Here is a 12,092-nt window from a genome sequence, read left to right as displayed (position 1 = left end):
CTTCCCCCATTGACCTCAAAATCTTTTGCATTACTTATTGAGTGCCTTCTGCATGCAAGGAGTTTTGCCTGGAGGACTCCACAGCTCTGTGAGGTCAATGCTGCCGTTTTATGCTAATTTTTTCAGAGAGAAAGCAGGGAGCAGAGAGGTGTGTGTGAACAGGCTCATCCCAGGCCACACAGCCAGGCAACGGCTGGAGCTGGCATGTGGGCCGGGCCTGTCCGGCAGCACAGAGCTTACTGCTTTTCCAAGTGTGCCTGCGGGCTGGGATTCCCTCCGCCCCGCCCGTGTGCGCAGTGGTTGTGGTGCTCCCACCCGCTCCATCCAAGTCTCAGTGCCTGTCTTGCTGTGGCCAGACCCTCGCACCAAAAGTCTTCGTGGAAGAGAGCAGCCCTCGGAACAATGATGGGTGTGCGCACAGAGCTCACAGCTGTGAATGTCTCCCAGCCCTTCCCAGAACACTGGCACCCTGGGACTGAGGGTGACTCGCCAGGGTCAGAAGTACACAGCGCAAAGCCACGTCACAGCCACCGCGGCTGCAGGCCAGAATCTTCAAGGCAGAGACAAAGCTGTCACTAGACTCCTCCTGGCCCAGAGAGGGGCCTCGGCGGGGGAGGTGGTGCCTCTGCTTGGTTGGAGTGAAGGTTCTGATGAACCAGGCTCAGGTGAACCAGGCTCGGGTGAACCAGGCTCGGATGAACCGTGGAGAACTTGCCATCCTCCAGATGGGGTTGGGCACCCTGACCCTGCAGCCCGCTGGCTACTGTGGCTCTGGAAAAGTGTGCAGATGTGATGCAGGGTGGCAAGATGAGCTCCAGACCCAGAGCACTCAGCACCTGGCCCTGCCCCAAGTCCCCTTGCCTGCGGCACTGTCTCTGGTGGCGGGACCGGAGACGCCACCGTCTCCAGGACCGGAGCACCTGGACATGGTCCTCCAAGTTCTTTTCCCTCCCTTGAGTGTGGTGGGGCGTGTAGTGGTTGGCATCTTGCAGGCTGCCTTGGGCTGATCCTGCCCCAGCTGCTGGGGGACCCTGGACAGGTGACCTCACAGGTCCTCGGTTTCCTCTGTTGTAGAGTGGGGATTAGTCGGACACAATTCATAGGGTTCTTGAGGGCACAGAGAGACCACGTGCAGGCTCTTTACCTCGTACTTGATCTGTGGTAAACATGATATAATTCGTCATCACTGTCATTACTATAATCATTACTATATTGGTCGGCTTCTATGCATCTGATTATGGTCAAAAGATCCTCTGCTTTGGAACACCCAGGGTGCTGCCAGGGTGACTCCTAGTGTGCCTGTCATCTTCATCTCTGCAGATAGCGTTTATGAGACCTGCATTTCCTATTCCTAGTAGCAGCCCTTTTATTTCTCCTGTGTACACATTGTGGTGAGAGAATAATGGAATAAATTGTTTACACATCATGGTTAGAGGAAGAAGGAATAAGTGCTTGCATGCTTTTCCTGGCTGACACAGTTAGACTGTAGGCTGCTCACAATGAATCCGAAAGTTCAGCTGTTAGCAGCGTGGGTTCATCCGCCTTATAGTGTGGGGCAGTACTTCCTTCCCTTTTGTGGTTGAATGATATTCCATTCTATGCATATACCACACTCTGTTTATCCATTTAGCTGTCGGTAGACATGTGGGTTGCATTTGTCTTTTGGCCATTGTGACTAATGCTACTATGAACACTTGTATACATTTATTTGTTTGAGTCCCTGTTTTGTTTGGAGGGTGAACTGATTTGGGTGAATTGTTTATGCATCTGTTTCAGTTCCTGAGATTGGAATTACTGGTCATATGGTAATTCTAGTTTTAACTTTTTGAGAAACCAGACATCACCTCTTTAAAAATACTCTCTTCCCCAGTGGTTGAGGGGTAATGGCAAAGGAGGCAGGGTACCTCCAAGCCCTCGGGGTCTAGGGTGGGTGAGAGTGCAGGCTGTTTCTCACAACAGGCAAAAGCTGCCAGCACTGCACTGGCATCTGGCAGGTGCTCAACAGGTGTCTTATAAATGGATGAGTGAATGGGTGGTGGATTGATGGGTGGGTGGGTAGATGGGTGGATAGACAGATGAATGTATGGGTGGATGGGTGGAAGGATGAGTAGAGGGACGGAGAGATGGATGGAAGGATGTATGTATCTAGATGGATAGATAGATGGATGAATTAATGAGTGGATAGATGGCTGGGTGGATGGATGGACAGGTGGATAGGTAGATGGATGAATGGATGAGTGGATGGATGGGTGAATGGGTTGAAGGATGAGTGGATAGATGGATAGATGGATAGAAGGATGTGTATGTGCAGACGGATGGATGCATGGATGGATAAGTGAATGAGTGGACAGACGGATGGAAGAGTGGATGGATAGAGGGTTTAATGGATGGATGGATAGACAGATGAATGGGTGAATGGATGGATAGATGGATGGATGGGTGGATGGGAGAATGGATGGATGGGTGAATGGATGGAAGGACTGGTAGATGTAGATGGATAGGTGGATAGATGGGTGAATGGATGAATGAAAGAGTGGATGGATGGATGGGTAGATGGATGGAAGCATGTATATATGCAGATGGATTGATGGATGGATGAGTGAATGAGTGGACAGATGGAAGGATGGATAGATGGTTTATGGATGGATGGATAGGTGAATGGGTAAATGGATGGATAGATGGATGGATGGGTGGATGGGTGAATGTATGGGTGGGTGAATGGATGGAAGGACTGGTAGATGTAGATGGATAGGTGGATAGATGGGTGAATGGATGAACGAATGAGTGGATGGATGGATGGATGGATGGATGGATGGGTAGATGGATGAGTGAACGGATGGATGGATGGATGGATGGATGGATGGGTAGATGGATGAGTGAACGGATGGATGGATGGATGGATGGATGGATGGATGGATGGATGGGCCAGCCTAGCTTGAGTGTCTTTTGTGAGTGGCAGCTTCTAGGGAGAATGTTTGGCTCTGAGGACAAGCTCGTCTTGTGGCTTGGTCTGGACTTTCCCCTGCTTCAAGGCATGGGGCTGTGTCTCCCAGGTCCCCATGCGAGTGCTCTGTGAGCTGCTTTTTCATGAGCGTCTCTTCTTTTCCAGGGTGACATCCAGCAGCTGCTCTTTGTCTCGGACCACCGGGCAGCTTATGATTACTGTGAGCACTACAGCCCTGACTGTGACACCGCAGTACCTGACACCCCACAGTCGCAGGACCCCAATCCAGATGAATATGTGAGTTAACTCTGGCTGGGATCTTGGGGGGCATGAGCAGACTACTTGGGATGGTTGGTGAAGGGACACATAAGCCATGGGACCCTTATTTTAAATAAATCCACTGGGTGAGAATTTGGAGGGACCTAGGAGGTAAACATTGGGAAATCTGACTCACTTTACTAAATAGCACTGCCCAGAATGATAGGGTCACAGAGTTTGTCATCAATAACCCTCTCCTTTAACCTTTTGAACAAGCTCCTTGATGGTGAATGCCCAGTGCTCTCTCACCCTTGGGCTTGACCTTGATGGGGTATTTGTGAGCACAGATGCCACAGGTGTCCCCCATGGACTCGATCCACTGGAGGGGCCATGTGCAGCTTGCCAAAGAGGACGGAGCCTGGGCTTGTCTACTGTAGAATGGCCAGCCCTCGGATCCCTTGAGTGTAAAGTGTACTGTAGAGTGGCAGCCACGTGCCTGACACCTTTGTCCCTCTTCCTGGGACCCGCCATGTCCATGGGTCAGCTGTCCTCCCCCTCCCGCCCCACACCCTCGCGGCACTGCAGTTTTTCTTATTTGCAGTTCTTCCTATCACCTCTGCATGAAAATGCTCTCCCACGCCCTGGGCCCACTGCCTCTCATTTCTCATCCGTAATATTAAATCCTGTTTATTTCTCCTTGGGTCTTCCTTCTTTCACCACCAGTCAGGAAAGAAGGAAGGGTAGCTTTCAGGAAGCTGTGGGACCCTGTGGCCCAGGCCACATCTTACAAACCCCAGGAGGGGCAGGACAGAGCTCCCAGCCGAGTCCCTGCTGCCCCGGCCTCCTGCCAGGCTCCTCCCAGCTCCTGGTGTGGGAATGGGCTCGGGACGAGGCCTACTCTGTCCCAGTGAAGCCCTTCCCGTGGGGTCCCTGGGCTTTGAGACTTGGGGCTGAAGGCCCGGGAGCCTGCTGGTGACATGGTGACGGCTGCACAGACTGCCATTCTGTTGGTTGTTCTGGCCTGGGTTCCAAAGGGCCAGAAGCCTTCACCTTTGAGGGCTCATCTTTCTCTGACTGCTCAAGGGGACCTGGTGTTCCCCCTGCTTTCTCTCTTGTGCTTCTGATGAGGCTGCGTCAGCTTTCCAAGGAGCTGGAGAGGGAGGAACCCCATCCGGGGACCCACAGGGAGGTTCACACCTGGGGCTGGACGGGGCATCGTGGCGTGCAGATCTGGAGGTTGCGGAAGGAAGGACAGCAGGCTGGTCGCTCTGCGGGCTCTGCTGCTTCCTCACGGGGCCGCAATTCGCTTTCAGTATACGGAAGGAGACGGCGAGGGTGAGACCTATTACTACGAATACCCCTACTACGAAGACCCTGAAGACCTAGGGAAGGAGCCCACCCCCAGCAAGAAGCCCGTGGAAGCTGCCAAAGAAACCACAGAGGTCCCCGAGGTCTGGGCTGAGCGGGGGACTGGGTTGGGCTGGGCCCCTCGAGGCCATGGTGCAGGGGAGGGCGAGGCCAGGAGAGGTTGTGTCAGGGTAGAGGGTTGGGGGCTGTCTGGTGAAGGTTGCGGGGGCAGCTCAGTGAGGTAGCCGGCTGTTGCCATCCGAGCTTTGCTGTCACGGGGCGTATCGGGCTTTCCGCCGTGAGGAGGACGTTGGGAGATGCAAGGTATACAGGGGAGCATCTGCCAGCATCTCTGGGCCCTGGCCCCGGTCCCCACCCTGTGCCAGGCACAGGGCTCTAGCAGGCCCAGGATGAGTTTGGTTCTCGGGGTTCCTTAAGTGTAGGTGCAGCTGTGGTGGGAGAGGAGAGAGGAGAGCTCAGGGGCTCCCCCGGGGGGGTGACGCAGTCTGAGGTCGGCCTCGGGTCCTCCCCGCTCTGGGCTGTCATCCCCTCACCTCTGAAATTGGGGAGGGTTGTGAGGGTGCGTGAGCGGCAGTGAGAGCCGGAGGGTCACACCTAGCAGGGCCTGGGCCCCGTGCAGTAGTGTGTATGGGTGGGTGTCCTCCTGGGGAGGAGGCTGTCCAGCCTCAGAGCCATTGTCAGAGGTAAAGAGGGTGGGGTGTGAGCATGGGCGGTGTGTGTGTGTGCATGAACGAGTGTGTGTGAGCATGTGGCATGCGGGCACGGGTGTGCTTGAGCCTGCGTGTGTGAGAGTGTGTGTGAGCGTGTGTGCATGCAGGCATGGGTGTGCATGAGCCTGTGTGTGTGTGAGAGTGTGTGTGAGCGTGTGTGCATGCAGGCACGGGTGTGCATGAGCCTGTGTGTGTGTGTGTGTGAGCGTGTGTGCATGCAGGCACGGGTGTGCTTGAGCCTGCATGTGTGTGAGAGTGTGTGTGAGCGTGTGTGCATGCAGGCACGGGTGTGCATGAGCCTGTGTGTGTGTGTGAGCATGTGGCATGCAGGCATGGGTGTGCATGAGCCTGTGTGTGTGTGAGTGTGTGTGAGCGTGTGTGCATGCAGGCACGGGTGTGCTTGAGCCTGCATGTGTGTGAGAGTGTGAGTGTGTGTGCATGCAGGCACGGGTGTGCATGAGCCTGTGTGTGTGAGTGTGTGTGAGCGTGTGTGCATGCAGGCACAGGTGTGCATGAGCCTGTGTGTGTGAGCGTGTGTGTATCCTTCCAGGGAAAGGTGACCTGGTCATCTCACATTGCTCTGAGAGCCTGGAGTGTTTTGCTACTTTTGTTTTTTAAATACTGAGATATGATTCGCCCTTTTCTGGTGTGTAACTGGGTGGGTTTGAGTCCATTCTGAGCACGCTTAGTGACTGGGGGCTTGCAGCTGGGCTGCCTTCTTCCCACTTGCTCTACCCCCAAGCGCCATGGATGGGGGTGGCCCCTGCACCCAAGAGGTCTCTGGGCCTCTTGACAGGCCTGGGCTCCAGGCGTTGCCACTGAGATGCCTGCACCCGGACATGCGGCAAGTCCCAGACCTGGCACCGCTGCCAGCCTCCGCCCTGACTCCAGCTGTCTCTGCCCTTGGCTCCCAGGAGCTGACCCCGACCCCCACAGAAGCTGCTCCCATGCCTGAAACCAGTGAAGGGGCTGGGAAGGAAGAGGACATTGGCATTGGGGACTATGACTACGTGCCCAGTGAGGACTACTACACGCCCTCACCGTACGATGACCTCACCTATGGCGAGGGGGAGGAGAACCCCGACCAGCCCACAGACCCAGGCGCTGGGGCCGAAATTCCCACCAGCACCGCCGACACCTCCAACTCCTCCAATGTAATTTCTTTCCTTCCCATTGGTTTGGTCTGGGCCAGTGGGCCAAGGGCCAGGGCTGGGGCCACAATGCTGAGCTCCCTTCTTACTCCAGTTCTCACCTTGGTGTCCTCGGGTGGCCCCTGTGTTCCACCACACCCTGGCCCTGGGCCCTTTGCAGCTGGGTGGTGTAATACTTCCCAGGGGAGGCCATTGCTGAACAAGTTTGGAATCCCTGGTTTGCTGAGTTCATCTCAATGTTGTCAATTTTTTGCCTGGAAAATGGGTAGAATGACCCCAGCCCTTCCGGTCTTTGAGGATTCAGGTGGAAATTGGATGAGGAGGGGGGTGGCTTGTGGACAGAGTCCCTGCCTGTGGCCTGGGTGTGGCCAGGCAGGATGGGGCTGGGAGCCAGGATCCAGACAAATACAGCGAAGCAGGAGCTGGGGCCGCCCCGGCTGGGACGGGGGCTGACTGTCAGCAGACAGGCCTGAAAGCTCTGCCCGAGACCTTGGAAAGTTAGTCCGCGTCTCTGGACCTCGGGGTTCTCCTTTCCAACATGGCACTGACAGTTCCTGTCTCTGGGGGCTGTGAAGTTTTCAGATTCAGGAGGAGCCTTGCATAGCATGTAGCACATGGCTGATGCTTAACACAGCCACTGTATGATGCAGAATCTCCACTGCCAGAGAGGACACCTCGTTCCAGTAGGTCCAGACCCCTGCGTCTGCAGCACCGCACTGGGATGCATTATCGCAAGACCCTGGGGCTGTGGGGTACAGCCCCTGCCTGAGCGGGTGCACGGGTGTGCCAGCTCCATGGTGTGCCAGCTCCGAGTTGTCAGACCTGGAGCCCTCAGAGGAGGTCTCTCCCAGAGGGGGGTCTCTGCCCAGTTGACCGGGTATCCATGGTGCCAGCACAGGGCCTGATGGATCTGGGATCTCTGCCCAGTTGACCGGATAGCCACAGTGCCCGCCCAGGGCCTGATGGAGAGGCAGTGCCTGGTGCATTTGCGAGGCAACCCTGCGCCTTCCTCTCCCTCTGCAGCCAGCTCCGCCTCCAGGGGAAGGTGCGGATGACTTGGAGGGGGAGTTCACTGAGGAAACGATCCGGAACCTTGACGAGAACTACTATGACCCCTACTACGACCCCACCAGCTCCCCGTCGGAGATCGGGCCAGGAATGCCGGCGAACCAGGATACCATCTATGAAGGGGTGAGAGGGTGCAGGCCCCCGTTCCGGGTGGGGTTGGGGGGCTGGTGGGGCATCATGGGGGCTCCTGCCCAAGAGCCTCCTCAGGGGTGGGGCTCTACGGGCAGCTCAAGTGTTGCACCCTATTCCCAAAACTTTATTTTTAAAGAGACCTCGGTGCCTCGAATTTGCTCTGAATAACGTGTGTATCGGAGCATACTCTCCTCTGGGCCTGTTTCTTCGTTAGTAGTCACATGGGCTCCCGTGGGCCTGGCCTCTGTCACGCTCCTGCCATCCTCCTGGGCCTGGGGAGATGCCCAGCTATGATAGTGCCCTCGGCCTTGCGAAATCAGGCAGATTTTGTGTAATCTGGACTTTCTTTCTCACTTTTCTCTCTGATTCTCTTTCCATCTGCCTTTTATCACCCCCAGATTGGAGGACCTCGGGGCGAGAAAGGCCAAAAGGGAGAACCAGCGATTATCGAGCCGGTGAGGACATTTTCTCATTCCCTCCCTGCGCCGGGGTGTCCGCTGCTTGGGGTCACAGCGGGGTGTGTAGGGTGTGACCAGGTCCGTGGGCCCCTGCACCTGCGCACACTGGGTCACTTCGAGCAACCACCTGGTCTCGTGGAGTCCACGCACCACTTGTCCCCAGGACTTGTGAAGAATCCCCTTGGGTAGGGGATGTTCTGGACTGTGATGGAGGGGGCGGGATAGGTGCTGATCAAAGCCGGTCCTGCACCCAAGCTCTGGGCATCTCAGTGCTGGTCAGTTTCACCTGGGATGAAAAGCAGCTCAGAGCTATCGAGGCGGAGGCGGAGTCCCCTTTGAGGGGTGGAGGAGAGGATGTAAATGGCCCATTCCCTGTAAAAGATGCGCACGGCAGTGGTAGGGAATAGTTAACACGTGGCCGTACCTCTCCGCGTCTGTTATGCAACCGTTTGGAGTAAGTTTACAGAAGCTGTTGAAACATGGAATACTGTTTATGAAACTTTATCAAGGGAATGAAATAAAACAGCACTGTGCTGAAATTCCAGCTGAGTAAAACCCAACTATGTTAGGTAATGAGATCACGGGTGAGTTCAAAAAGTTACTGTTGATAATGCCCTCAAGCGTGGGACTGTAGCGAGGACGTTCTAGATGCCCCTCCTGGGTTGGCACGTTTGGTGGGGGCCCTGCCCCATACTGGGGTGTCCTTGTCCCATAGGGGGCCATGGTCTGGCTGGGAGGCCTCCAGTTCTCCCTGGGGTCTCAGAGCCACTAAGGTCTTGACGCCCTGCCCCGCCGCCGGCAGGCAGGATGCCCTGTGATCAGCTGGGCAGGGAGTCCTGCCGCTGCATGTGGTGGGCACGACCGGAGAGCAGGGAGGAGCCAGCACCAAGGCCCACCCTGCCATGTTGTCCAAGTGCCCACAGGAGGAGGTGCGCGTCCTGCACCACGGCCAGTCACGAGGCTGGGGGCAGCTGTTTGTTCTGCCGCCAGGACTCAGTTCCTGAGGGCTGAGCTCAGGATACACCTTGGGTCTCCCAGAAGCCCCCTGACCTTGCAGTTCCCGGAATGTGCAGTCACGGTGACCCGCCACCCTACTGTAGAGCTGGGGACATTCTCTTGGAACCTTGACGGATGGCACTTAGCAGGCCTTTATACCCCTGGAATCTGTTTGAAGCCTATGGCCAGGGCAGACGGGATGTGTCCCATCTCTGGGGTGGAATTCCCAGGGTCCAGGGCTTCACCCCTTCCTGGCCTATGGAAGCGTCTGGATGGCTCTTGTGGGGCTCTATGCCCTTGCTCCAGGCCCAGCCCAGGGGTGGGACCTGCCGGTGCCTACAGACACATCCTTTTCTCGGACCCCCTTTCCAGTGCTCTCTGGGGGTCCAGGGAAGACAAGAGCTTGTCTGAGGCAGAAGGGTCATGGGCTGCAGGGCAAGGGGGTGCAGAGGCATGAAAGGAGACTCTGAGGCCAGGATCCCCCTGCTCAGCAATGTGGAAAACCTCAGAGCCAGGCCTGGGCTCAGGGACCAGAGCAGCTGTGGGGGAGAATGACTGCCGTCCACCTGGGCGGACTCACCCAGAAGCAGGGGGCTGCGGGCCTGTTCTGCTCTGCCCAAGGGTGTTTGCCAGAAGGTGAACAACAGCAGAGGCTACATCCAAGGTCCCAGCCCCAAGCTACACTTGTTATTGAGAGGTGGGACATCTGGCTGCATTTCCCCAGACTTGGCCCCCAGGTGGACTTGAGGTTGGCCTTGGGCTTCTTTTGTGCTGTCCCCATTGCTTCAGTGAAAGGGGGTCCTTGCTCGGGGAGGAAGATGGGATCTCAGGGTGGGCAGGTGCCCCTGGCTCTGCAGGATCCCAGTTCGGTTTCCCCTCCCCGCTCTGGGAGGGCCGGACTGAAACCTTTGAATGAGCTTCGTGTTGGCTTATGTTCCCGAGTAAGCTGGCTCTGTGAGTGTAGACGTGGTGTCTGGGCTCCAGGAGGGGGTTGGGAGTGTGGGGTGGGCGCAAGTTTTCCACTGCCAGGCACCCGGGAAGGCAGCAGTGGGCAAGGGTGGGCCAAGGAGAGGGCCGAGAGTCGAGGTGGCCCCACAGGAACATCATGGCTCTGGAAAGTCCAGTTCACCTTTGTTGGGAAAAGCAGCAGCCGTCTGGATGCAGTTAGGAAGGATTCCCTCCCCCGGGCCCCAGCCTGCTCCAAGTGTCCCGGGGCCTTTGGCCAGGCCCCCTGCAGAGATCACATAAACAGTTGGAATTTCTCAACCTGGAACATTGCCAGATATCCTTGGGTCCAAGCTGCACATAAACAGATGGCCAGGTCCTGGGCTCCTGCGGGCGTCCCGGCCCGTGGAAGGGGGTGTCTGTTGTCTACCCCACCTGAGCTCCCTCTTGGGAGATGCATCTGTTCCAGGGGCGTGCCCAGGTCTTTCCCACTCAGTCCCGCTCCCTCTCATTGTCAGCCAGACCAGAGGCTCCCTAAAAGGACAGGAATCCACAGAACCGAGAGGAGACAGGTTCATCCTTATCCTTGTGCTTCCAGCCAGGAAGCCCCCAGACTCAGTGGCTGATTTTACCTGGGCCACATCCATTAGGGGCATCCAAATCACCATCTCCACTTGACACTGTTTTTTGTTTTTAAAATATGTGCTGTTTACCAGATGGGTGGACCCTCCATTGAGATTGTCTTGAGTTCTGCCAGGTCTGAAGTCTTTTATTTCTTTTGTTAAAATTGTATGCATTCGGCCGGGCGCGGTGGCTCACACCTGTAATCCCAGCACTTTGGGAGGCTGAGGCAGGCAGATCACCTGAAGTCAGGAGTTCGAGACCATCCTGACCACCATGGCAAAACCCCGTCTTTACTAAAACTACAAAAAAATTAACCAGGTGTGGTGGTGGGCACTTGTAATCGCAGCTACTCTGGAGGCTGAGGCAGGAGAATCAGTTGAACCCGGGAGGCGGAGGTTGCAGTGAGCCAAGATTGCGCCACTGCACTCCAGCCTGGGTGACAGCGTGAGACTCCATCTCAAAAAAAAAAAAAAAAATTGTGTGCATTGAAGGTGTGCAGCACGTTTGATAGACTTACCCAGGCACAGACAGACACAGTGAAGTGATCCTGCACCCACCACCACCACCCCATAGCTGCCTCTTTTTCTTCTTTATGGTAAGAGTGCCTAAAGTCTACTCTTTTGGCAAATGACATCTACAGTGCAATATCATTAACTATATTGAGGCATTTTCCTCTCGTTCCTCTTTCGCTGGGTGAATTTTGAGAGTGGCGTCCGTGGTTGGGTGGGCCGGGGTGGGAGCGGGGCCACAGCTTGCCTGGGAAGGTTCAGGCATCCCCACCCTCAGGCGCATTCATCCAGCTGTTCCCAGCTTCCTTCAGACGCTGACCTGGGATGATCTGGGGTTGGCTTCCCTGCAAGGTCCCCGCCCGCGTTGCCCCAGTTCCCTGAGAAAAGCAATTTGCGTGTCTGGGAAGGCAGCTGCTGTCCCTGGCCCCTTGATGGCCAGTGGTTTCTCCCTTAATCCCAGCTCAGCCCTGGGCTTTCTCAGCTGCCTTTGTCAGAGAAGGAAATTGGAAAGCTGGCATCTTGGAGGCTGCTTGGATGAGCTCTCTGTGTACAGCACACACACGGGTGTCTCTCTGAGTGTGCATCTGTGTAAACACAGTGCAGAGCTCCCCAGCTGGGGCAGGATGGGAGGGGTGGGGAGATCTGCGTTCCCCCCAACTGGGAGTCCCCTCATCAGCCTGGTACCCAGCACCTCTGGTGACAGCCTCTGGTGGCCTGTGGCCTGGCTGGACATCTGCGACCCCCCCAGCCAGGAGTCCCCTTGCCAGCCTGGCACCTAGCACTTCTGGTGACAGCCTCCGGTGGCCTGTGAACTGGCTGGACATCTGCAGCCCCTGGCCGGGAGTCCCCTCACCAGCCTGGTACCCAGCACCTCTGGCAGCAGCCTCCGGTGGCCTGTGGCCTGTGGCCTGGCTGGACACAACCTTTGA

General features: G+C 56.3%; 1 protein-coding gene across 2 annotated transcripts in view; it reads left to right on the top strand.

Moving 5' to 3' along the window:
* Positions 1-12,092, top strand: part of COL5A1 (collagen type V alpha 1 chain) — a 208,283-nt gene that overhangs the window by 83,931 nt on the left and 112,260 nt on the right. For both annotated transcript variants that reach the window (XM_034929444.4, XM_034929443.4), the window contains exons 5-9: positions 3,110-3,241; positions 4,516-4,653; positions 6,195-6,434; positions 7,455-7,622; positions 8,030-8,086. In XM_034929444.4, the coding sequence (XP_034785335.2) occupies positions 3,110-3,241; positions 4,516-4,653; positions 6,195-6,434; positions 7,455-7,622; positions 8,030-8,086 (735 nt within the window). The remainder of the gene's footprint in view (positions 1-3,109; positions 3,242-4,515; positions 4,654-6,194; positions 6,435-7,454; positions 7,623-8,029; positions 8,087-12,092) is intronic.

Source organism: Pan paniscus, chromosome 11 (genome assembly GCF_029289425.2).
Source record: "Pan paniscus chromosome 11, NHGRI_mPanPan1-v2.0_pri, whole genome shotgun sequence".
NCBI lineage: Eukaryota > Metazoa > Chordata > Mammalia > Primates > Hominidae > Pan > Pan paniscus.
The sequence above is the reverse complement of the archived record's forward strand: the minus strand, read 5'-3'. Positions and strand labels throughout refer to the sequence as shown.